This window comes from Haemorhous mexicanus, chromosome 26 (genome assembly GCF_027477595.1).
Source record: "Haemorhous mexicanus isolate bHaeMex1 chromosome 26, bHaeMex1.pri, whole genome shotgun sequence".
Lineage (NCBI taxonomy): Eukaryota > Metazoa > Chordata > Aves > Passeriformes > Fringillidae > Haemorhous > Haemorhous mexicanus.
The window spans coordinates 1339973-1360695 of NC_082366.1; the positions used below are offsets into that span (position 1 = coordinate 1339973).

At 47.8% G+C, this 20723-nt stretch overlaps 6 protein-coding genes and 1 pseudogene across 10 annotated transcripts in view; all 7 read left to right on the plus strand.

The window, feature by feature from the left end:
* The first annotated feature begins 147 nt into the window (after window positions 1–147).
* Window positions 148–1107, plus strand: LOC132338508 (UDP-glucuronosyltransferase 1A1-like; annotated as a pseudogene).
* Window positions 1108–2291: 1184 nt separating this feature from the next.
* LOC132338509 (UDP-glucuronosyltransferase 1A1-like) lies at window positions 2292–3345 on the plus strand. The gene is given in 2 exon segments (XM_059868157.1): window positions 2292–3070; window positions 3073–3345. Coding segments are annotated over 2 exon segments (957 nt in total). The 5' UTR covers window positions 2292–2386.
* Window positions 3346–4585: 1240 nt separating this feature from the next.
* The window catches only part of LOC132338549 (UDP-glucuronosyltransferase 1A1-like), a 28135-nt gene continuing 11997 nt past the window's right edge, over window positions 4586–20723 (plus strand). The window contains exon 1 of one of the 5 annotated variants that reach the window (XM_059868253.1): window positions 4586–5488. In XM_059868253.1, the coding sequence (XP_059724236.1) occupies window positions 4637–5488 (852 nt within the window). In that variant the 5' untranslated portion in view covers window positions 4586–4636. Of the gene's footprint in view, window positions 5489–17730; window positions 18605–20723 lie in introns of those variants that run through there. The other 4 variants (XM_059868252.1, XM_059868255.1, XM_059868254.1 and 1 more) reach the window with 4 other exon arrangements.
* Window positions 6982–7602, plus strand: LOC132338599 (UDP-glucuronosyltransferase 1A1-like). Its single transcript, XM_059868319.1, has one exon. It carries the CDS (start codon window positions 6982–6984, stop codon window positions 7600–7602), a length of 621 nt encoding a protein of 206 aa, XP_059724302.1.
* On the plus strand, window positions 8342–9392 carry LOC132338492 (UDP-glucuronosyltransferase 1A1-like). The gene has a single exon (XM_059868141.1). It carries the CDS (start codon window positions 8403–8405, stop codon window positions 9390–9392), a length of 990 nt encoding a protein of 329 aa, XP_059724124.1. The 5' UTR covers window positions 8342–8402.
* Window positions 9730–13297, plus strand: LOC132338493 (UDP-glucuronosyltransferase 1A1-like). Its single transcript, XM_059868143.1, has 4 exons — window positions 9730–9741; window positions 10367–11329; window positions 12290–12481; window positions 13214–13297. Exons 1-4 carry the CDS (start codon window positions 9730–9732, stop codon window positions 13295–13297), a joined length of 1251 nt encoding a protein of 416 aa, XP_059724126.1.
* LOC132338494 (UDP-glucuronosyltransferase 1A1-like) lies at window positions 13876–14934 on the plus strand. The gene has a single exon (XM_059868144.1). It carries the CDS (start codon window positions 13945–13947, stop codon window positions 14932–14934), a length of 990 nt encoding a protein of 329 aa, XP_059724127.1. The 5' UTR covers window positions 13876–13944.

A 20723-nucleotide genomic window follows, 5' to 3' on the forward strand; every position in this document is an offset into this window, starting at 1 on the left:
CACACCAGGGATTAGATATTTACCACACAGCACATTAAATAAAAATCCACACTTGGGCTGTGGCACAGATCATTTGAAAGTGCAGAGCAAGCACCTGTGTTACTGCAGTTTCCCTTCCCTGGAGGCCCTCAGCTGATCCCTGCAGAAATGGCCCCGGGGCTCAGTGCTGCTCCACCAGTTGTGCTTCTGCTCCTGTCCCTGCTGGGTCTGGCTGCTGCTGGGAAGCTCCTGGTGGTGCCAGCAGATGGGAGCCACTGGCTGAGCATGCGGGAGGTGGTGGACATGCTGAGGCAGAAGGGACACGAGGTGGTCGTGGTGGCACCTGAAGTCTCCATGCACATCAAACCATCAAAGACCTTTGTGATGAAAATGTACCCGGTCACCCACACACAGGAAGAGATAGAAAAAGATTTCAAGGCGTTTTTTCAGGTTTCATTTGAAGAAGGGTCTTTTTTTGAAAGATTTTTTAAAGTGTAGAGAGGTATGAAAAGAATCACTGACTTGGAGTTCTCCAGCTGTGAACAGCTCTTGCAAAACAAGGAGCTCATCAGGTACCTTGAGGAGAGCAAGTTTGATGCTGTCCTTACAGACCCATTTGTGCACTGTGGGGCAATCCTGGCGGAGCACCTTTCCCTTCCTTCTGTCTATTTCTTATGAGGAATTACCTGTGGATTAGATTTTGAAGCCACTCAGTGTCCCAATTCTCCTTCCTATGTGCCCAGGATATTTACTGACCTTAAAGATCGCATGACCTTTCTGCAGTGAGTGAAGAATCTTCTCTTTGACACCCAAAACCTTTTCCTCAGTGATTTTGCCTTTGGACCCTACTCAAAACTGGCTTCAGAGTTCCTGCAGCGCGAGGTGACTGTGCAGGATCTCTTCTGGAAGGGCTCTGTTTGGCTCCTGAGGGTGGAATTTGTGCTAGCCTACCCCAGACCCTAGATGCCCAACATCATTCCCAATGGAGGAGTAAACTGTGCTCACAAGGAGCTGCCTCACGTGGATCACATTCTCGTTTTGATCCGTGCCTTGATTGATTTCTGTGTTCAGGAGGGTGGAATTCTGTGTCGTGATAGAAATCAGGTCCCATTTTGGCGAGTGAGCTGAATCCTTAGAAAGGAACTGATTTTCTCTCACTTCAGATTTACCACATCCTGTGTAGGCAGCAGTCTCCTAAGGCTTTAATTGGAATCAGTTGTAGGTAAACACCGGGGTCTCCTAGTGAGGGTTTTAGTGGGACATTGTACCAGGCAAGGGATTGTCAAAATTTCTGGAGCTTAAGAAAAATTGATGTGTTCCTTTAAGGAACAGCTCCCATTGGCACTCCCAGAAAAGATGAACAACTCTTTTTTGTTTGACAATCCAGCCATCATTACTGTAGCACGTCTGATTTAAGACATCCAGCAAGCCCTGACTGGCACAGACCTTTTGGGTGCAGCCTTGGGCATGATGCCAAACTTTCAGTTCCCTTGCATGCTGGCAAGAGCCCTGGGCAGTGTTCCTCCTGGAGAGCCTCCTCTGCTGCTCCAGGGGAGGAGCTGGTAACTTGGGTGAGTGCTTTTGGAGCCCTGGCTTTCTCTTCAGTCCTGTTCCTTAGGATTGGTGTGATGTGGGCTGGGATAATGAAACCAAATATGTGGCAATTCCACCCATCCCCAAGTGTGGGGGTGGCTGGGACATCTGACCGACATCCCCATGCACACTGGGATTGGCCATGTGAGCTTTCACACAACTCCACCACTGCTGGACACCATGGGTGCTTTGTCAGTGACAAAAACGATGCCAGAATTGGGCCCTGAATTGTTCCGTGAAAACTCCCCCTCAAAGAGTGTTCATAAACCTCTGCTTAGAAACCTGCCATCATCATTCCATCTTCTTTGTCTTCTCAGTCTGGAAACTATCTTAAAAGAGCTGTTCCACAGCTGCCACGGGGTCTGGGTCTCCTAGAGATGAGATTTCCAAGAGAGAGGGGACAGGCCCTGATTTGGGGAAAGGAGAAGCCTCTGCAGGTCTGAATGGTGATGTGCATGTGACACATCTCCTACATGTGACACATCTCCTGAACATGCAGAAGGTGCAGTCAGAGGGAAGGAACCAAAGTTCAGTCCCAGAGCCACACCTGCCTCCTTCCTGGGGCACTCTTTACTGTTGCTCTGAGAGAGAGAAGGTGTAGTTACCTGCTGATTCGATGGACTTGGCAGGAATCCCATGCTTGTTGTGCAAGCTTTTATTGTATCATGGATTACACATTCACCACCAAGAACATTAAATAAAAATCCACAGTTGGGCTGTAGCAGAGATCGCTTGAAAACGCGGAGCGAGCGCTGGAGCCCCTGTGCTGCTGTGGGTTTCCTTCCCTGGAGGTCCTCAGCTGATCCCTGCAGGAATGGCCCCGGGGCTCAGTGCTGCTCCACCAGTTGTGCTTCTGCTCCTGTCCCTGCTGGGTCTGGCTGCTGCTGGGAAGCTCCTGGTGGTGCCAGTGGATGGGAGCCACTGGCTGAGCATGCGGGAGGTGGTGGACATGCTGAGGCAGAAGGGACACGAGGTGGTCGTGGTGGCACCTGAAGTGACTTTGCACATCAAACCATCAAATAACTTTGTTATGAAAATGTACTCGGTCTCCTACACAAAGGAAGCATTGGAGAAAGCATTCCAGGCCTTTTTTCATAGTTCCTTTGAAGAAGGTTGGATTTTGAAGAGATTACTGAAAGGGTACAAGGGTATGAAAGCCCTCACTGACTGTTGGGTCACCAGCTGTGTGCGGCTGCTGCAGAACAAGGAGCTCATCAGGTACCTTGAGGAGAGCAAGTTTGATGCCATCCTTACAGACCCTGTGGCAACTTGTGGGATGATCCTGGCTGAGCATCTTTCCCTTCCTTCTGTGTATTTCTTACGAGGAGTCCCGTGTGGGTTAGACTTAGATGCCAGGCTGTGTCCCAATCCTCCTTCCTATGTGCCCAGGGTATTTACTGACCTTACAGACCGCATGTCCTTTCTGCAGCGAGTGAAGAATCTGCTCTTTGAAATTCCAAATGGTTTCCTCTGTGATTTTGTCTTTTAACACTACTCACAAAACTGGCTTAAGAGTTCCTGCAGCGGGAGGTGACTTTGCAGGATCCCTTACGGAAGGGCTCTGTTTGGCTCTTGAGGATGGAATTTGTGCTAGACTACCCCAGACCCTTGATGCCCAACATGATTCCCATTGGAGGAGTAAACTGTGCTCACAAGGGTCTGCCTCAGGTGGGTCACACTCTTTTTTTAATCCATTCCTTGATTGATTCTGTGTTCAGGAGGGTGGAGTTCTGTGTTGTGATAGAAATCAGGTTCCCAATTTCTGGCGAGTGACCTGAATCCTTAGGACAAAATAGTTTTTCTCTTACTTTCTTGCTTACTTTCCAGATCCTATGTAAGCAGCAGTCTCTTCTGGTTTGTAATTGGTGCTCAATAGTAGGTAACCCCAGGGTCTTCTAGTGAGGATTTTGGTGGGACATTGATTGAACCAGGTAAGGGATCGGTAAAATTTGTGGAGCTTAAGAAAAATTGCTGTGTTCCTTTAAGGAACAGCTCCCATTGGCACTCCCAGAAAAGATGAACAACTCTTTTTTGTTTGACAATCCAGCCGTCATACCTGTAGCACGTCTGATTTAAGACATCCAGCAAGCCTTGACTGGCAAAAAAGTTAGGGTGCAGCCTTGGGCTGTCAAACTTTCAGTTCCCTTGCATGCTGGCAAGAGCCCTGGGCAGTGTTCCTCCTGGAGAGCCTCCTCTGCTGCTCCAGGGGAGGAGCTGGTAACTTGGGTGAGTGCTTTTGAAGCCCTGGCTTTCTCTTCAGTCCTGTTCCTTAGGATTGGTGTGATGTGGGCTGGGATAATGAAGCTGGGGTAATGAGGCAATTCCACGCATCCCCAAGTGAGGGGGTGGCTGGGACATCTGACCGACATCCCCATGCACACTGGGATTGGCCATGTGAGCTTTCACACAACTCCACCACTGCTGGACACCATGGGTGCTTTGTCAGTGACAAAAACGATGCCAGAATTGGGCCCTGAATTGTTCCGTGAAAACTCCCCCTCAAAGAGTGTTCATAAACCTCTGCTTAGAAACCTGCCATCATCATTCCATCTTCTTTGTCTTCTCAGTCTGGAAACTATCTTAAAAGAGCTGTTCCACAGCTGCCACGGGGTCTGGGTCTCCTAGAGATGAGATTTCCAAGAGAGAGGGGACAGGCCCTGATTTGGGGAAAGGAGAAGCCTCTGCAGGTCTGAATGGTGATGTGCATGTGACACATCTCCTACATGTGACACATCTCCTGAACATGCAGAAGGTGCAGTCAGAGGGAAGGAACCAAAGTTCAGTCCCAGAGCCACACCTACCTCCTTCCTGGGGCACTCTTTACTGTTGCTCTGAGAGAGAGAAGGTGTAGTTACCTGCTGATTCGATGGACTTGGCAGGAATCCCATGCTTGTTGTGCAAGCTTTTATTGTATCATGGATTACACATTCACCACCCAGAACATTAAATAAAAATCCACAGTTGGGCTGTAGCAGAGATCGCTTGAAAACGCGGAGCGAGCGCTGGAGCCCCTGTGCTGCTGTGGGTTTCCTTCCCTGGAGGTCCTCAGCTGATCCCTGCAGGAATGGCCCCGGGGCTCAGTGCTGCTCCACCAGTTGTGCTTCTGCTCCTGTCCCTGCTGGGTCTGGCTGCTGCTGGGAAGCTCCTGGTGGTGCCAGCAGATGGGAGCCACTGGCTTAGCATGCAGGAGGTGGTGGACATGCTGAGGCAGAAGGGACACGAGGTGGTCGTGGTGGCACCTGAAGTGACTTTGCACATCAAACCATCAAAGAACTTTGTGATGAAAATGTACCCGGTCCCCTTCACACAGGAAGCGTTGGACAAAGCATTCCAGGCCTTTTTTCATAGTTCCTTTGAAGAAGGTTGGATTTTGAAGAGATTACTGAAAGGGTACAAGGGTATGAAAGCCCTCACTGACTGTTGGGTCACCAGCTGTGCGCGGCTGCTGCAGAACAAGGAGCTCATCAGGTACCTTGAGGAGAGCAAGTTTGATGCCATCCTTACAGACCCTGTGGCAACTTGTGGGATGATCCTGGCTGAGCATCTTTCCCTTCCTTCTGTGTATTTCTTACGAGGAGTCCCGTGTGGGTTAGACTTAGATGCCAGGCTGTGTCCCAATCCTCCTTCCTATGTGCCCAGGGTATTTACTGACCTTACAGACCACATGACCTTTCTGCAGCGAGTGAAGAATCTGCTCTTTGACATCCCAAATGGTTTCCTCTGTGATTTTGCCTTTGGACCCTACTCAAAACTGGCTTCAGAGTTCCTGCAGCGGGAGGTGACTGTGCAGGATCTCTTCTGGAAGGGCTCTGTTTGGCTCCTGAGGATGGAATTTGTGCTAGACTATCCAAGACCCTTGATGCCCAACATCATTCCAATTGGTGGAGTAAACTGTGCTCACAAGGAACTGCCTCAGGTGGGTCTTAATCTATTCCTTGATTCTGTGTTCAGGAGATTGGAATTTTGTGTTATGATAGAAATCAGGTTCCCATTTCACTTAGATTTCTAATGAGTGAGGTGAATCCTCACTAAAGGAACTGCTTTTCTCTCACTTTCTTTCTGACTTTTCACATCTTGTGTAGGCAGCTGTTTTTTCTGGCTTTTAATTTGTGCTAAATTATAGGTAAACACCAGGGTCTTCTAGTGACCCTGTACTAAGGATCTGTGATGAGATGTTGATTCTGCCAGCCAAAGGGATTCTGAGAATTTGTGGATAGTAGAATGAAGTTTTGTTTTTTTATAATGAGCAGTTCCAATGGGATCTCCCAGAGAACCTTTAAAACAGTTTTCTAGCTCCAAAGCCCAGCTCTGATGCATGGAGTAGGTCTGACTCGATGCATCCAGCAAGACTTGACTGGCGCAGAGGGATTAGCTGCAGTCTTGCCCAAGATACCAACCAGTCAAATATGCCATGTGCTTGGGTTCCCTGGGATGCTCACCACAGCACTAGGCATCGTGCCTCCTGGAGAGCCTCCTCTGCTGCTCCAGGGAGAACCTGGTGAGTTGGGTGAGTGCTTTTGGTGCTCTGTCTTTCTCTTCATTCATATTCGTTAGGATTTGTGTGGGGTAGGGTGGGATCCCAAAGCTGATGTAGCTATTACACCCATCTCCAAGTGTGGGCATTGCTGTGACATCTCACAGACATCCCTGTGCACACAGGGATTGGCCACGTGAGCATTCACACAACTCCACCTCTGCTGGACACCATGGGTGCTTTGTCAGTGACTAAAACAATGCCAGAATTAGGCTTTGAATTGTTCTGTGGAAAGACCCCCTCAAAAGTGCTTATAAATCTCTGCTCAAACCTCCTGGCTCACAAAGCCAACCCCTGAAAATCCTTGGGCAGGTCTGGGACACTGGAAGTGCTGATTGATGTGGGTCAAATTTCCTGCAGAAACCTGGCATCATCCTTCCTTCTTCTGTCTTCTCAGTCTGGAAACAATCTTAAAGAGCTGCTCCACAGCTGCCACAGGGTCTGGGTCTCCTAGAGATGAGGATTCCAAGAGATAGGGGATAGAACTTGCCTGCGGAAAAGGAGAAGCCTCTGCTGGTCAGAATGGTGATGTGCATGTGACACATCTCCTGAATATGGAGAAGGTACAGCCAGAGGGAAGGAACAAAGTACAGTCCCAGAGGTAGACCTGCCTCCTTCCTGGGGCACTCTTTACTGTTGCTCTGATAGAGATAGGTGGGAGTTATCTGGTCATTCTATGGACTTGGCAGGAATTCCATGCTTGTTCTGCAAACTTCTATCATATCAGGGATTACACATTCAGCGCACAGCACATTAAATAAGGACCCACAGCTGGGCAGCAGCAGAGATTCATTTAAACGTGCAGAGCAGGTGCTGGAGCTCCTGTGCTCTTGGGAATTTCCTTCCCTGGAGGCCCTCAGCTGATCCCTGCAGGAATGGCCCCGGGGCTCAGTGCTGCTCCACCAGTTGTGCTTCTGCTCCTGTCCCTGCTGGGTCTGGCTGCTGCTGGGAAGCTCCTGGTGGTGCCAGTGGACGGGAGCCACTGGCTCAGCATGCAGGAGGTGGTGGACATGCTGAGGCAGAAGGGACATGAGGTGGTCGTGGTGGCACCTGAAGTCTCCATGCACATCAAACCATCCAAAAACTTTGTGATGAAAATGTACTCAGGTCCCATCACACAGGAAGAGATGGAGAATGATTTCAAGGCGTTTCTACATGCTTCACTGGAAGAAGGATATTTTCTGGAAAGATTTCTTAAATTGTACGAACATATGAAAAGACTCAGTAATTTGGCAGTCAGCAGTTGTGAACATCTCCTGCAAAACAAAGAGCTCATCACATACCTTGAGGAGAGCAAGTTTGATGCACTTTTTACAGACCCTGTATCGCCTTGTGGGGTGATCCTGGCAGAGCACCTTTCCCTTCCTTCTGTCTATTTCTTACGAGGAATCCCATGTGGGTTAGATTTTGAAGCCACTCAGTGTCCCAATCCTCCTTCCTACGTGCCCAGGTCATTTTCACAACTTACAGACCACATGACCTTTTTCTTGTGTTGAGGATGGGAATTGACTTCCCATGATGTGTGGTTGCATGAATGCTCCTGAATTTTTCTTTTCCTCTCTTTCCATTTGTAGGCAGCAGTCCTGTTCCTTCTCACCTCTAAAGTGTGCTCTGCCTTTGCTGTTTTGATTTCACGTATTCAGAGCCATTTTGTGTGACTTTGTGTAACTTGGTGCTCTCTTAGTGAATGATGAACGTGTCTGTGGGGCTGTCAAAGGCTTGCAGTCAGGTGCAATCTCTAATTGGCAAATTGTTGTAGTTGGGTCTGGTGTTTACTGAGAAATGCACCTCAGGTTTCTGTCCTTTTTGCCTATCCACATCTTTCTTTGCCAGTGAAATTTTAATGCTTCTTCACTCGGGTATTTCCAAAGCTGGAGTCTGGCGGAAGGTGGCAGGCTGGGGGCTCTCCGGCTGAGAAGCAGCCCCTCTGTTTGCAGGCAGATCTAGGAAAGTTTTGCCTTGGTGATCATGGCTGTGTGAGCGAATTTCAGGTGTCGCAAGAGCCTACAGCGGCTTGGCAAATGGTGATCAAAGGTGATAAAAGTGCCAAAGGTGTTCTTATAAACCACGAGGCTTATCTGGTGCATCCCCTATAATTTACAGCTTCCTGAATTCTTCTGCTTCTTCTGCAACCTTTTATCACAGCAGTGATTACACATTTACCACAGAGCACATAAAGCAGGGATACAGAATTGGGCTGTAGCAGAGATTGCTTAGAAGCGCGGAGCGAGCGCCGGAGCTCCTGTTCCAGCTGTGGGTTTCCTTCCTTGTTGGCACTCGGCTGATCCCTGCAGGAATGGCCCTGGGGCTCAGTGCTGCTCCACCAGCTGTTCTTCTGCTCCTGTCCCTGCTGGGTCTGGCTGCTGCTGGGAAGCTCCTGGTGGTGCCAGTGGACGGGAGCCACTGGCTGAGCATGCGGGAGTTGCTGGACATGCTCCAGCGGAAGGGACACGAGGTGGTCGTGGTGGCACCGGAGGTCTCCTTGCACATCAAACCATCAAAGACCTTTGTGATGAAAATGTATCCGGTCTCCTTCACTCAGGAAGAGCTGGATACAGTTTTCAAAGGATCAGTAATGGATTTATTTAAAGGAGGACCTTTTCTGGAAAGAGTTATTAGACAGTACCAACAGGCAAAGAAGACCTCTGCTCTGTTCCTGGCCACCTGCACACACTTAATCCACAACAAGGAGCTCATCAGGTACCTTGAGGAGAGCAAGTTTGATGCCGTCCTCACAGATCCTATCCTCCCCTGTGGGGCAATACTGGCCGAGTATCTTTCCCTGCCTTCCGTGTATTTCCTGCAGCAAATTCCATGTGGTTTGGAGTATCAGGCCACCCAGTGCCCCAATCCCCCTTCCTATGTCCCCAGAGTATTTACAGACCTTACAGACCACATGACCTTTCTCCAGCGGGTGAAGAACATGCTCTATGACCTCCCCAATTTCTTCCTCTGCGATGTTGTCTTCCAACCTTATGCAGAACTGGCTTCAGAGTTCCTCAAGCAGGAGGTGACCGTGCCAGATCTCCTGCGCCAGGCTTCCATTTGGCTCATGAAGCTGGACTTTGTCTTGCACTTCCCAAAACCCTTGATGCCCAACATGGTTTTGATTAGTGGAGTAAATTGTGCTTACAAGAAACTAAATCAGGTGGGTCATGCTCTGCTTTCTCTTCTTGTTCTTGCAGGCTTTAGAAATCTCTGGGAAGCTGAAACTCAGCTTTCATTACAAAGGAGGATTTCAAACTGCTGGTGCTTTGCAGGGAGGTGCTGGTTCTGGTTTGTGTGAAGGATTATCAGTGTAGGAAGGTGGAGAAAGTGTTGTATATGGAATTAGCTCTGGTAGAATCCCCATTGGTGCTGTGCCTCTGCTCCAAGGCAGCTTTTCATAGGAGTGGGTTCCTCAGAGCCTCTTCCATCAAGGCTGTTGGTGTGACGCAAGACAAGCTTTTAACTGAGGATGTGTTCATTTATCCTCTGGTCCAATCTGGTCAATTTCATCTGCAATTCTGTCTCCTTTCATTCCTTTAATGAAGGATTTTCAATGCTCTGAATTGTCATAGGAACATCAGACATTGTCTCCTGGAAGGACATTGGAGGTCTCTCTGAGAACCTCCTGTCAAGGCATGTCCAGTGAGGTCAGGATGTTCTTTCCTCTCTCTTGTCCAGTTTTAAGTGTCCCTACAATCTCTAATTATTGGTACCTTTGTGTAACCTGGTACTCTCTTAGTGAGTGAAGAACTAGTCGGTTGGCCTGTCAAAGCCTTGCATTCAGATGCAATCCCTAAGTAGCAAATTGTTGTAGTTGGGTCTGGTGTTTGCTGAGAAATGCATCTCAGTTTTCTGTCCTTGTTGCCTCTCCACGTCTTTCTTTGCCAGTGAAAGTTTTGTGCTTCTTCACCCGGGTATTTCCAAAGCTGGAAACAGGAGGAGCTTGGGAGGCTGGGGGGTCTCAGGTTGAGAAACAGCCCCTCTGTTTGCAGGCAGTCCTAGGAAAATTTTGCCTTGCTGATCATGGCTGTGTGAGGCGCAACAGCAAATTTCAGATGTCTCAAGGGGCGGTGTTGGCTTGGTAGGTGGCGTTGAACTGTGACAAAAGTGCCAAAGTTTTTGTTATAAAACATGAGGCTTATCTGGTGCATCCCCCACATTTATCAGCTGCCTGAACTTTGCTGCCAGTTATGCAGCCTTTTATCATGCCCATGATTACACAATTGCCACAGAGGAAATAAAGCAAGGATACAAATTTGGGCTGTGGCACAGGTTGCTTTAAAGTGCAGAGCAAGCACCAGAGCTGCTGTGCTGCTGCTGAGGGCTCTGGTGCTGTTGGGGATTTCCTTTCCTGGAAGCACTCACCACATCCCTGCAGGAATGGCACTGCACCTCTGGGGGCCTTCTCCACCAGCTGTGCTCCTGCTCCTGTCCCTGCTGGGTCTGGCTGCTGCTGGGAAGCTCCTGGTGACATCGGTGGATGGGAGCCCCTGGTTCAGCATATGGGAGGGCCTGGACATGCTGAGGCAGAAGGGACACGAGGTGGTCGTGGTGGTACCTGAAGTCTCCGTGAACGTCAAAACATCAGAGAACTTTCTGGTGAAAAAGTACCCAGTCTCTTTCACACAGGAAGATATGGACAATGCAGTCAAAACAATGTTTCATATCATATTTGAAGATGGATCTTTTCTGGAAAGATATTTTAAAGTAGTGGAAAATATGAAAATAATCTCTGATTATATTGTCTCCAGCTGTGAACAGCTCTTGCAAAACAAGGAGCTCATCAGGTACCTTGAGGAGAGCAAGTTTGATGCCATCCTTACAGACCCTGCAATACCTTGTGGGGTGATCCTGGCAGAGCACCTTTCACTGCCTTCTGTCTATTTCTTACGATCAATCCCGTGTGGGTTTGATTCTGAAGCCACTCAGTGTCCCAATCCCCCTTCCTACGTGCCCAGGATGTTTTCAGACCTGACAGACCAAATGACCTTTTTCCAGCGGGTGAAGAATCTTCTCTTTGACACCCAAAACCTTTTCCTCTGTGATTTTGCCTTTGAACCCTACTCAAAACTGGCTTCAGAATTTCTGCAGCGCGAGGTGACTGTGCACGATCTCTTCTGGAAGGGCTCTGTTTGGCTCCTGAGGGTGGAATTTGTGCTAGACTACCCCAGACCCTTGATGCCCAACATGATTCCCATTGGAGGAGTAAACTGTGCTCACAAGGAGCTGCCTCAGGTGGGTCACACACTGTTTTTAAGTGGTGCTCTGATGGATTTCTGTGTTCAGGAGCCTTTAATCATGAGTTGAGGATGGGAATTGACTTCCCATGATATGTGGTTGCATGACTGCTCCTGAATTTTTCTTTTCCTCTCTTTCCATTTGTAGGCATCAGTCCTGTACCCTCTCACCTCTAAAGTGTGCTCTGCCTTTGCTGTTTTGATTTCATGTATTCAGAGCCATTTTGTGTGACTTTGTGTAACTTGGTACTCTCTTAGTGAGTGATGAACATGTCTGTGAGGCTGTCAAAGGCTTGCAGTCAGGTGCAATCCCTAATTGGCAAATTGTTGTAGTTGGGTCTGGTGTTTACTGAGAAATGCACTTCAGGTTTCTGTCCTTTTTGCCTGTCCACGTCTTTCTTTGCCAGTGAAATTTTTGTGCTTCTTCACTCGAGTATTTCCAAAGCCGGAGTCTGGCAGAAGTTGGCTTGCTGGGCGTTCTGCAGTTGAGAAGCAGCCCCTCTGTTTGCAGGCAGATTTAGGAAAAGTTTGGCCTGGTGATGGCTGTTTGCAGTGTAGCAGAAAATTCCAGGACTCTGAAGGGGCTGTGTTGGTTGGGCAGGTGGTGCTCAAAGGTGACAGAGCTGCCATGATTTTTTTAATAGAAACAGAAAGCTTATCTTGTGCTTGCCCCACATTTATCAGCTGCCTGAATTTGTTTGCTGCTGGTTATGCAGCCTTTTATCACAGCAGTGATTACACATTTACCACAGAGCATATAAAGCAGGGATACAGAATTGGGCTGTAGCAGAGATTGCTTAGAAGCGTGGAGTGAGCGCCGGAGCTCCTGTGCCAGCTGTGGGTTTCCTTCCTTGTTGGCACTCGGCTGATCCCTGCAGGAATGGCCCCGGGGCTCAGTGCTGCTCCACCAGCTGTTCTTCTGCTCCTGTCCCTGCTGGGTCTGGCTGCTGCTGGGAAGCTCCTGGTGGTGCCAGTGGATGGGAGCCACTGGCTGAGCATGCGAGAGGTGGTGGACATGCTGAGGCAGAAGGGACACGAGGTGGTCGTGGTGGCACCTGAAGTCTCCTTGCACATCAAACCATCAAAGAACTTTGTGATGAAAATGTACCTGGTCCCCTACAAACAAGACGACTTAGATAATGCATTCAAGGCATTTTTTCATATTGCATTTGCAGAAGGATCTTTTGTGGAAAGATATTTTAAAGTATTTGAAGCTATGAAAAGACTCACTGATTTGGGTGTATCCAGCTGTGAACATCTCCTGCAAAACAAAGAGCTCATCAGGTACCTTGAGGAGAGCAAGTTTGATGCACTTTTTACAGACCCTGTATCGCCTTGTGGGGTGATCCTGGCAGAGCACCTTTCCCTTCCTTCTGTCTATTTCTTACGAGGAATCCCATGTGGGTTAGATTTTGAAGCCACTCAGTGTCCCAATCCTCCTTCCTATGTGCCCAGGTCATTTTCACAACTTACAGACCACATGACCTTTTTCCAGCGGGTGAAGAATCTTCTCTTTGACACCCAAAACCTTTTCCTCTGTGATTTTGCCTTTGAACCCTACTCAAAACTGGCTTCAGAATTTCTGCAGCGCGAGGTGACTGTGCAGGATCTCTTACGGAAGGGCTCTGTTTGGCTCCTGAGGGTGGAATTTGTGCTAGACTATCCAAGACCCTTGATGCCCAACATCATTCCCATTGGAGGAGTAAACTGTGCTCACAAGGAGCTGCCTCAGGTGGGTCACACACTGTTTTTAAGTGGTGCTCTGATGGATTTCTGTGTTCAGGAGCCTTTAATCATGAGTTGAGGATGGGAATTGACTTCCCATGATGTGTGGTTGCATGAATGCTCCTGAATTTTTCTTTTCCTCTCTTTCCATTTGTAGGCATCAGTCCTGTACCCTCTCACCTCTAAAGTGTGCTCTGCCTTTGCTGTTTTGATTTCACGTATTCAGAGCCATTTTGTATGACTTTGTGTAACTTGGTGCTCTCTTAGTGAATGATGAACGTGTCTGTGGGGCTGTCAAAGGCTTGCAGTCAGGTGCAATCTCTAATTGGCAAATTGTTGTAGTTGGGTCTGGTGTTTACTGAGAAATGCACCTCAGGTTTCTGTCCTTTTTGCCTGTCCACATCTTTCTTTGCCAGTGAAATTTTAATGCTTCTTCACTCGGGTATTTCCAAAGCTGGAGTCTGGCAGAAGTTGGCTTGCTGGGCGTTCTGCAGTTGAGAAGCAGCCCCTCTGTTTGCAGGCAGATTTAGGAAAAGTTTGGCCTGGTAATGGCTGTTTGCAGTGTAGCAGAAAATTCCAGGACTCTGAAGGGGCTGTGTTGGTTGGGCAGGTGGTGCTCAAAGGTGACAGAGCTGCCATGATTTTTTTAATAAAAACACGCGGCTTATCTGGTGCATCCCCCACATTTATCAGCTGCCTGAATTTATTTGCTGCTGGTTATGCAGCCTTTCATCACAGCAGTGATTACACATTTACCACAGAGCACATAAAGCAGGGATACAGAATTGGGCTGTAGCAGAGATTGCTTAGAAGCGTGGAGCGAGCGCCGGAGCTCCTGTGCAGCTGTGGGTTTCCTTCCTTGTTGGCACTTGGCTGATCCCTGCAGGAATGGCCCCGGGGCTCAGTGCTGCTCCACCAGCTGTTCTTCTGCTCCTGTCCCTGCTGGGTCTGGCTGCTGCTGGGAAGCTCCTGGTGGTGCCAGTGGACAGGAGCCACTGGCTGAGCATGCGGGAGTTGCTGGACATGCTCCAGCGGAAGGGACACGAGGTGGTCGTGGTGGCACCGGAGGTCTCCTTGCACATCAAACCATCAAAGACCTTTGTGATGAAAATGTATCCGGTCTCCTTCACTCAGGAAGAGCTGGATACAGTTTTCAAAGGATCAGTAATGGATTTATTTAAAGGAGGACCTTTTCTGGAAAGAGTTATTAGACAGTACCAACAGGCAAAGAAGACCTCTGCTCTGTTCCTGGCCACCTGCACACACTTAATCCACAACAAGGAGCTCATCAGGTACCTTGAGGAGAGCAAGTTTGATGCCGTCCTCACAGACCCTGTCCTCCCCTGTGGGGCAATACTGGCCGAGTATCTTTCCCTGCCTTCCGTGTATTTCCTGCAGCAAATTCCATGTGGTTTGGAGTATCAGGCCACCCAGTGCCCCAATCCCCCTTCCTATGTCCCCAGAGTATTTACAGACCTTACAGACCACATGACCTTTCTCCAGCGGGTGAAGAACATGCTCTATGACCTCCCCAATTTCTTCCTCTGCGATGTTGTCTTCCAACCTTATGCAGAACTGGCTTCGAAGTTCCTCAAGCGGGAGGTGACCGTGCCAGATCTCCTGCGCCAGGCTTCCATTTGGCTCATGAAGCTGGACTTTGTCTTGCACTTCCCAAAACCCTTGATGCCCAACATGGTTTTGATTAGTGGAGTAAATTGTGCTTACAAGAAACTAAATCAGGTGGGTCATGCTCTGCTTTCTCTTCTTGTTCTTGCAGGCTTTAGAAATCTCTGGGAAGCTGAAACTCAGCTTTCATTACAAAGGAGGATTTCAAACTGCTGGTGCTTTGCAGGGAGGTGCTGGTTCTGGTTTGTGTGAAGGATTATCAGTGTAGGAAGGTGGAGAAAGTGTTGTATATGGAATTAGCTCTGGTAGAATCCCCATTGGTGCTGTGCCTCTGCTCCAAGGCAGCTTTTCATAGGAGTGGGTTCCTCAGAGCCTCTTCCATCAAGGCTGTTGGTGTGACGCAAGACAAGCTTTTAACTGAGGATGTGTTCATTTATCCTCTGGTCCAATCTGGTCAATTTCATCTGCAATTCTGTCTCCTTTCATTCCTTTAATGAAGGATGTTCAATGCTCTGAATTGTCATAGGAACATCAGACATTGTCTCCTGGAAGGACATTGGAGGTCTCTCTGAGAACCTCCTGTCAAGGCATGTCCAGTGAGGTCAGGATGTTCTTTCCTCTCTCTTGTCCAGTTTTAAGTGTCCCTACAATCTCTAATTATTGGTACCTTTGTGTAACCTGGTACTCTCTTAGTGAGTGAAGAACTAGTCGGTTGGCCTGTCAAAGCCTTGCATTCAGATGCAATCCCTAAGTAGCAAATTGTTGTAGTTGGGTCTGGTGTTTGCTGAGAAATGCATCTCAGTTTTCTGTCCTTGTTGCCTCTCCACGTCTTTCTTTGCCAGTGAAAGTTTTGTGCTTCTTCACCCGGGTATGTCCAAAGCTGGAAACAGGAGGAGCTTGGGAGGCTGGGGGGTCTCAGGTTGAGAAACAGCCCCTCTGTTTGCAGGCAGTCCTAGGAAAATTTTGCCTTGCTGATCATGGCTGTGTGAGGCGCAACAGCAAATTTCAGATGTCTCAAGGGGCGGTGTTGGCTTGGTAGGTGGCGTTGAACTGTGACAAAAGTGCCAAAGGTTTTGTTATAAAACATGAGGCTTATCTGGTGCATCCCCCACATTTATCAGCTGCCTGAACTTTGCTGCCAGTTATGAAGCCTTTTATCATGCCCATGATTACACAATTGCCACAGAGGAGATAAAGCAAGGATACAAATTTGGGCTGTGGCACAGGTTGCTTTAAAGTGCAGAGCAAGCACCAGAGCTGCTGTGCTGCTGCTGAGGGCTCTGGTGCTGTTGGGGATTTCCTTTCCTGGAAGCACTCACCACATCCCTGCAGGAATGGCACTGCACCTCTGGGGGCCTTCTCCACCAGCTGTGCTCCTGCTCCTGTCCCTGCTGGGTCTGGCTGCTGCTGGGAAGCTCCTGGTGACATCGGTGGATGGGAGCCCCTGGTTCAGCATACGGGAGGGCCTGGACATGCTGAGGCAGAAGGGACACGAGGTGGTCGTGGTGGTACCTGAAGTCTCCTTGAACGTCAAAACATCAGAGAACTTTGTGGTGAAAAAGTACCCAGTCTCTTTCACACAGGAAGATATGGACAATGCAGTCAAAACAATGTTTCATATCATATTTGAAGATGGATCTTTTCTGGAAAGATATTTTAAAGTAGTGGAAAATATGAAAATAATCTCTGATTATATCGTCTCCAGCTGTGAACAGCTCTTGCAAAACAAGGAGCTCATCAGGTACCTTGAGGAGAGCAAGTTTGATGCCATCCTTACAGACCCTGTAATACCTTGTGGGGTGATCCTGGCAGAGCACCTTTCACTGCCTTCTGTCTATTTCTTACGATCAATCCCGTGTGGGTTTGATTCTGAAGCCACTCAGTGTCCCAATCCTCCTTCCTACGTGCCAAGGATATTTTCAGACCTGACAGACCAAATGACCTTTTTCCAGCGGGTGAAGAATCTTCTCTTTGACACCCAAAACCTTTTCCTCTGTGATTTTGCCTTTGAACCCTACTCAAAACTGGCTTCAGAATTTCTGCAGCGCGAGGTGACTGTGCAGGATCTCTTACGTAAGGGCTCTGTTTGGCTCCTGAGGGTGGAATTTGTGCTAGACTACCCCAGACCCTTGATGCCCAACATGATTCCCATTGGAGGAGCAAACTGTGCTCACAAGGAGCTGCCTCAGGTGGGTCACACACTGTTTTTAAGTGGTGCTCTGATGGATTTCTGTGTTCAGGAGCCTTTAATCATGAGTTGAGGATGGGAATTGACTTCCCATGATATGTGGTTGCATGACTGCTCCTGAATTTTTCTTTTCCTCTCTTTCCATTTGTAGGCATCAGTCCTGTACCCTCTCACCTCTAAAGTGTGCTCTGCCTTTGCTGTTTTGATTTCACGTATTCAGAGCCATTTTGTGTGACTTTGTGTAACTTGGTGCTCTCTTAGTGAATGATGAATGTGTCTGTGGGGCTGTCAAAGACTTGCAGTCAGGTGCAATCTCTAATTAGCAAATTGTTGTAGTTGGGTCTGGTGTTTACTGAGAAATGCACCTCAGGTTTCTGTCCTTTTTGCCTGTCCACATCTTTCTTTGCCAGTGAAATTTTTGTGCTTCTTCACTCGGGTATTTCCAAAGCTGGAGTCTGGCAGAAGTTGGCTTGCTGGGCGTTCTGCAGTTGAGAAGCAGCCCCTCTGTTTGCAGGCAGATTTAGAAAAAGTTTGGCCTGGTGATGGCTGTTTGCAGTGTAGCAGAAAATTCCAGGACTCTGAAGGGGCTGTGTTGGTTGGGCAGGTGGTGCTCAAAGGTGACAGAGCTGCCATGATTTTTTTAATAAAAACACGCGGCTTATCTGGTGCATCCCCCACATTTATCAGCTGCCTGAATTTATTTGCTGCTGGTTATGCAGCCTTTCATCACACCAGTGATTACACATTTACCACAGAGCACATAAAGCAGGGATACAGAATTGGGCTGTAGCAGAGATTGCTTAGAAGCGCGGAGCGAGCACCAGATCCCCTGTGCTGCCGTGGCTTTCCTTCCTTGTTGGCACTTGGCTGATCCCTGCAGGAATGGCCCCGGGGCTCAGTGCTGCTCCACCAGCTGTTCTTCTGCTCCTGTCCCTGCTGGGTCTGGCTGCTGCTGGGAAGCTCCTGGTGGTGCCAGTGGACGGGAGCCACTGGCTGAGCATGCGGGAGTTGCTGGACATGCTCCAGCGGAAGGGACACGAGGTGGTCGTGGTGGCACCGGAGGTCTCCTTGCACATCAAACCATCAAAGACCTTTGTGATGAAAATGTATCCGGTCTCCTTCACTCAGGAAGAGCTGGATACAGTTTTCAAAGGATCAGTAATGGATTTATTTAAAGGAGGACCTTTTCTGGAAAGAGTTATTAGACAGTACCAACAGGCAAAGAAGACCTCTGCTCTGTTCCTGGCCACCTGCACACACTTAATCCACAACAAGGAGCTCATCAGGTACCTTGAGGAGAGCAAGTTTGATGCCGTCCTCACAGACCCTGTCCTCCCCTGTGGGGCAATACTGGCCGAGTATCTTTCCCTGCCTTCCGTGTATTTCCTGCAGCAAATTCCATGTGGTTTGGAGTATCAGGCCACCCAGTGCCCCAATCCCCCTTCCTATGTCCCCAGAGTATTTACAGACCTTACAGACCACATGACCTTTCTCCAGCGGGTGAAGAACATGCTCTATGACCTCCCCAATTTCTTCCTCTGCGATGTTGTCTTCCAACCTTATGCAGAACTGGCTTCAGAGTTCCTCAAGCAGGAGGTGACCGTGCCAGATCTCCTGCGCCAGGCTTCCATTTGGCTCATGAAGCTGGACTTTGTCTTGCACTTCCCAAAACCCTTGATGCCCAACATGGTTTTGATTAGTGGAGTAAATTGTGCTTACAAGAAACTAAATCAGGTGGGTCATGCTCTGCTTTCTCTTCTTGTTCTTGCAGGCTTTAGAAATCTCTGGGAAGCTGAAACTCAGCTTTCATTACAAAGGAGGATTTCAAACTGCTGGTGCTTTGCAGGGAGGTGCTGGTTCTGGTTTGTGTGAAGGATTATCAGTGTAGAAAGGTGGAGAAAGTGTTGTATATGGAATTCCCCCTGCTCCAAGCCAGCTTTGGAGTAGGCTGTTCATGTGGTGCAAGGCATATTTTGATTTGAGGAGCACTCCGTTTATCCTCTGGCTGATTTCCTCAACTATTCTTTCTTTTTTTTCTTTTTTTTTTTTCCCTATTTTTTTTTCTTTTTTTTTTTTCTTTTCCTTAAAGAAGGATTTTCTATACTTTTTCTTGTCATAAACTCAGAAAACATTGTCACCTGGAAGGACATTAATGGCCTCTCTGAGAACTTCCTCTCAGAATATGTCCAGGTCAGGTTTTTCCTTTCTCTCCCTTGTCCAAGTTTGATTATCTCCTCTAGAGAACACACCTTATTATATCCAGTTGATTCCTGTATCCAGCTTGAATTTTCCATGTTGCAGGGATTGTTGCCTCCTGTCCTTGTTAATCTCATCATTTTCTTTAACTTTTTGTCATCTCCTGCATTCAAGCTGTAGTGCACCTGTCCTGTGGCTTGAAATTATCCCATTCCAGAGGCAGAACTTTTGCATCTGCCTTTGGTGACCTTCATGAGGCTTTTATAGGCCTATTTTTCCAGCTCATATATCCCAGGCCAGTGATGCTCCTTATTTAAATTTATATTCAGCATCGAAAAACAAAGTATAAGTTACTTTATTCTTCTAAAATGAATTCATATCAGCCATTTTTTTAATGTGCTTTCAAATAGATTCTGTGGTTTGCAGAGTATCCTCATGGATTCTATTTTTAATAATAACTACTCCTGTTAGGTTTTTCAGATATTTGCTTTACAAAATGCTGAGATAAGTGGTATTTCAGAAAAAGCCCAATCTCACACATTATAAATGGAGGATTTTTAAGACGATTCAAACTTGGCACTCAGGCTAGAAAAGCAGAGAGGGAATTAAGTGCACAACTAAACCTATGAAAAGAATTGTGGCAGAGGTCTGTAAAATCTGGAAAATCATAGCTAAAGGCACAAGGAGAACTGATAGTTTCTCCCAATATTTGTCATATGACTAACACTGAAATGCAACAAGCTTAACAAAGGGGAGTATTTTTCCACACCATGGCCCAAAAAACCCCAAATCAGCCTCTCAGGAGGTGCAGATTTTCTTTTTCATAGACAAACCCTCTGAATTTAAAAGGGATTTAGGGGGCTAATAAGAGGTACAGGCTGCCTGCCAGGATTTGTAGGCTTACAGGAGAGATAATCATGGATTCCCTTTGCTCAGATATTTGCTGTACTGTTTCCAGCTTACAACCTTGGCACTCAGTTCTATACTTTTGCTTGACTTTCTCCTGCTATCTCATCTTTGGAATGGGCTGGACTTGTGGACTTCAGTCTCTGCACTCGAAAACACGTGGAGGGTGTTCATGTGCTGCTCAAAATCCAGTGTCACAACTTCTATGAACTTTTGCTGAACTTTTGTGAACTTCTTGGTTTGTTTTTTTTCAAACTTTTCTGAGCTTGGCCTCAAGGGTTTGGGTTGAGGGGGTTTTCTTACCTCTTAAGTGTTGTTTTATAGGGTTTTGTTTTAGTGTCTCACAGATGATACAAGTTTGGCTGAAATGTTAGCAGAACTTAACTAGATGGGAGTGATTAGGTACCAAACATGAGGAGTTGAGAGGCCTTTATGCAGGGTAAGAGTGTTTCTGCAACTCTGAGTTCACTACCTGAGTATGTACTGCCACCTTAAGGCTTGTTGAATGCTGCATCACCTCGTTATTTGAGATCTTTTTACCACAGAAATGAAGAAACACAGTCCTGGCAGGTGAGAATCGCTTGCCTCTGCCTCCTGTAGTTTTTGGTCTTTCAATGCTACCCCACTGTGAGCTAGAGCCACAGTTCTGCTTCACCAGCTGCAGAGTGGGACTGCATAAAATCATGGACCTGTTAAAGTTGGAAAAGCCCTCTAAACTCAGAGTCCAGCCATTAATCCAGCACTGCCAGGT

Excerpts from the sequence above, each read along its gene's own strand:
- LOC132338599 (XM_059868319.1), top strand. The coding sequence starts at position 6,982 with ATGGCCCCGGGGCTCAGTGCTGCTCCACCAGTTGTGCTTCTGCTCCTG.
- LOC132338492 (XM_059868141.1), top strand. The coding sequence starts at position 8,403 with ATGGCCCTGGGGCTCAGTGCTGCTCCACCAGCTGTTCTTCTGCTCCTG.
- LOC132338494 (XM_059868144.1), top strand. The coding sequence starts at position 13,945 with ATGGCCCCGGGGCTCAGTGCTGCTCCACCAGCTGTTCTTCTGCTCCTG.
- LOC132338493 (XM_059868143.1), top strand. Across the intron at positions 11,330-12,289 it reads CTCACAAGGAGCTGCCTCAG|CTCCTGGTGGTGCCAGTGGA; the intron begins GTGGGTCACACA and ends GCTGCTGGGAAG. Across the intron at positions 12,482-13,213 it reads ACTTAGATAATGCATTCAAG|GCATCAGTCCTGTACCCTCT; the intron begins GCATTTTTTCAT and ends TTCCATTTGTAG.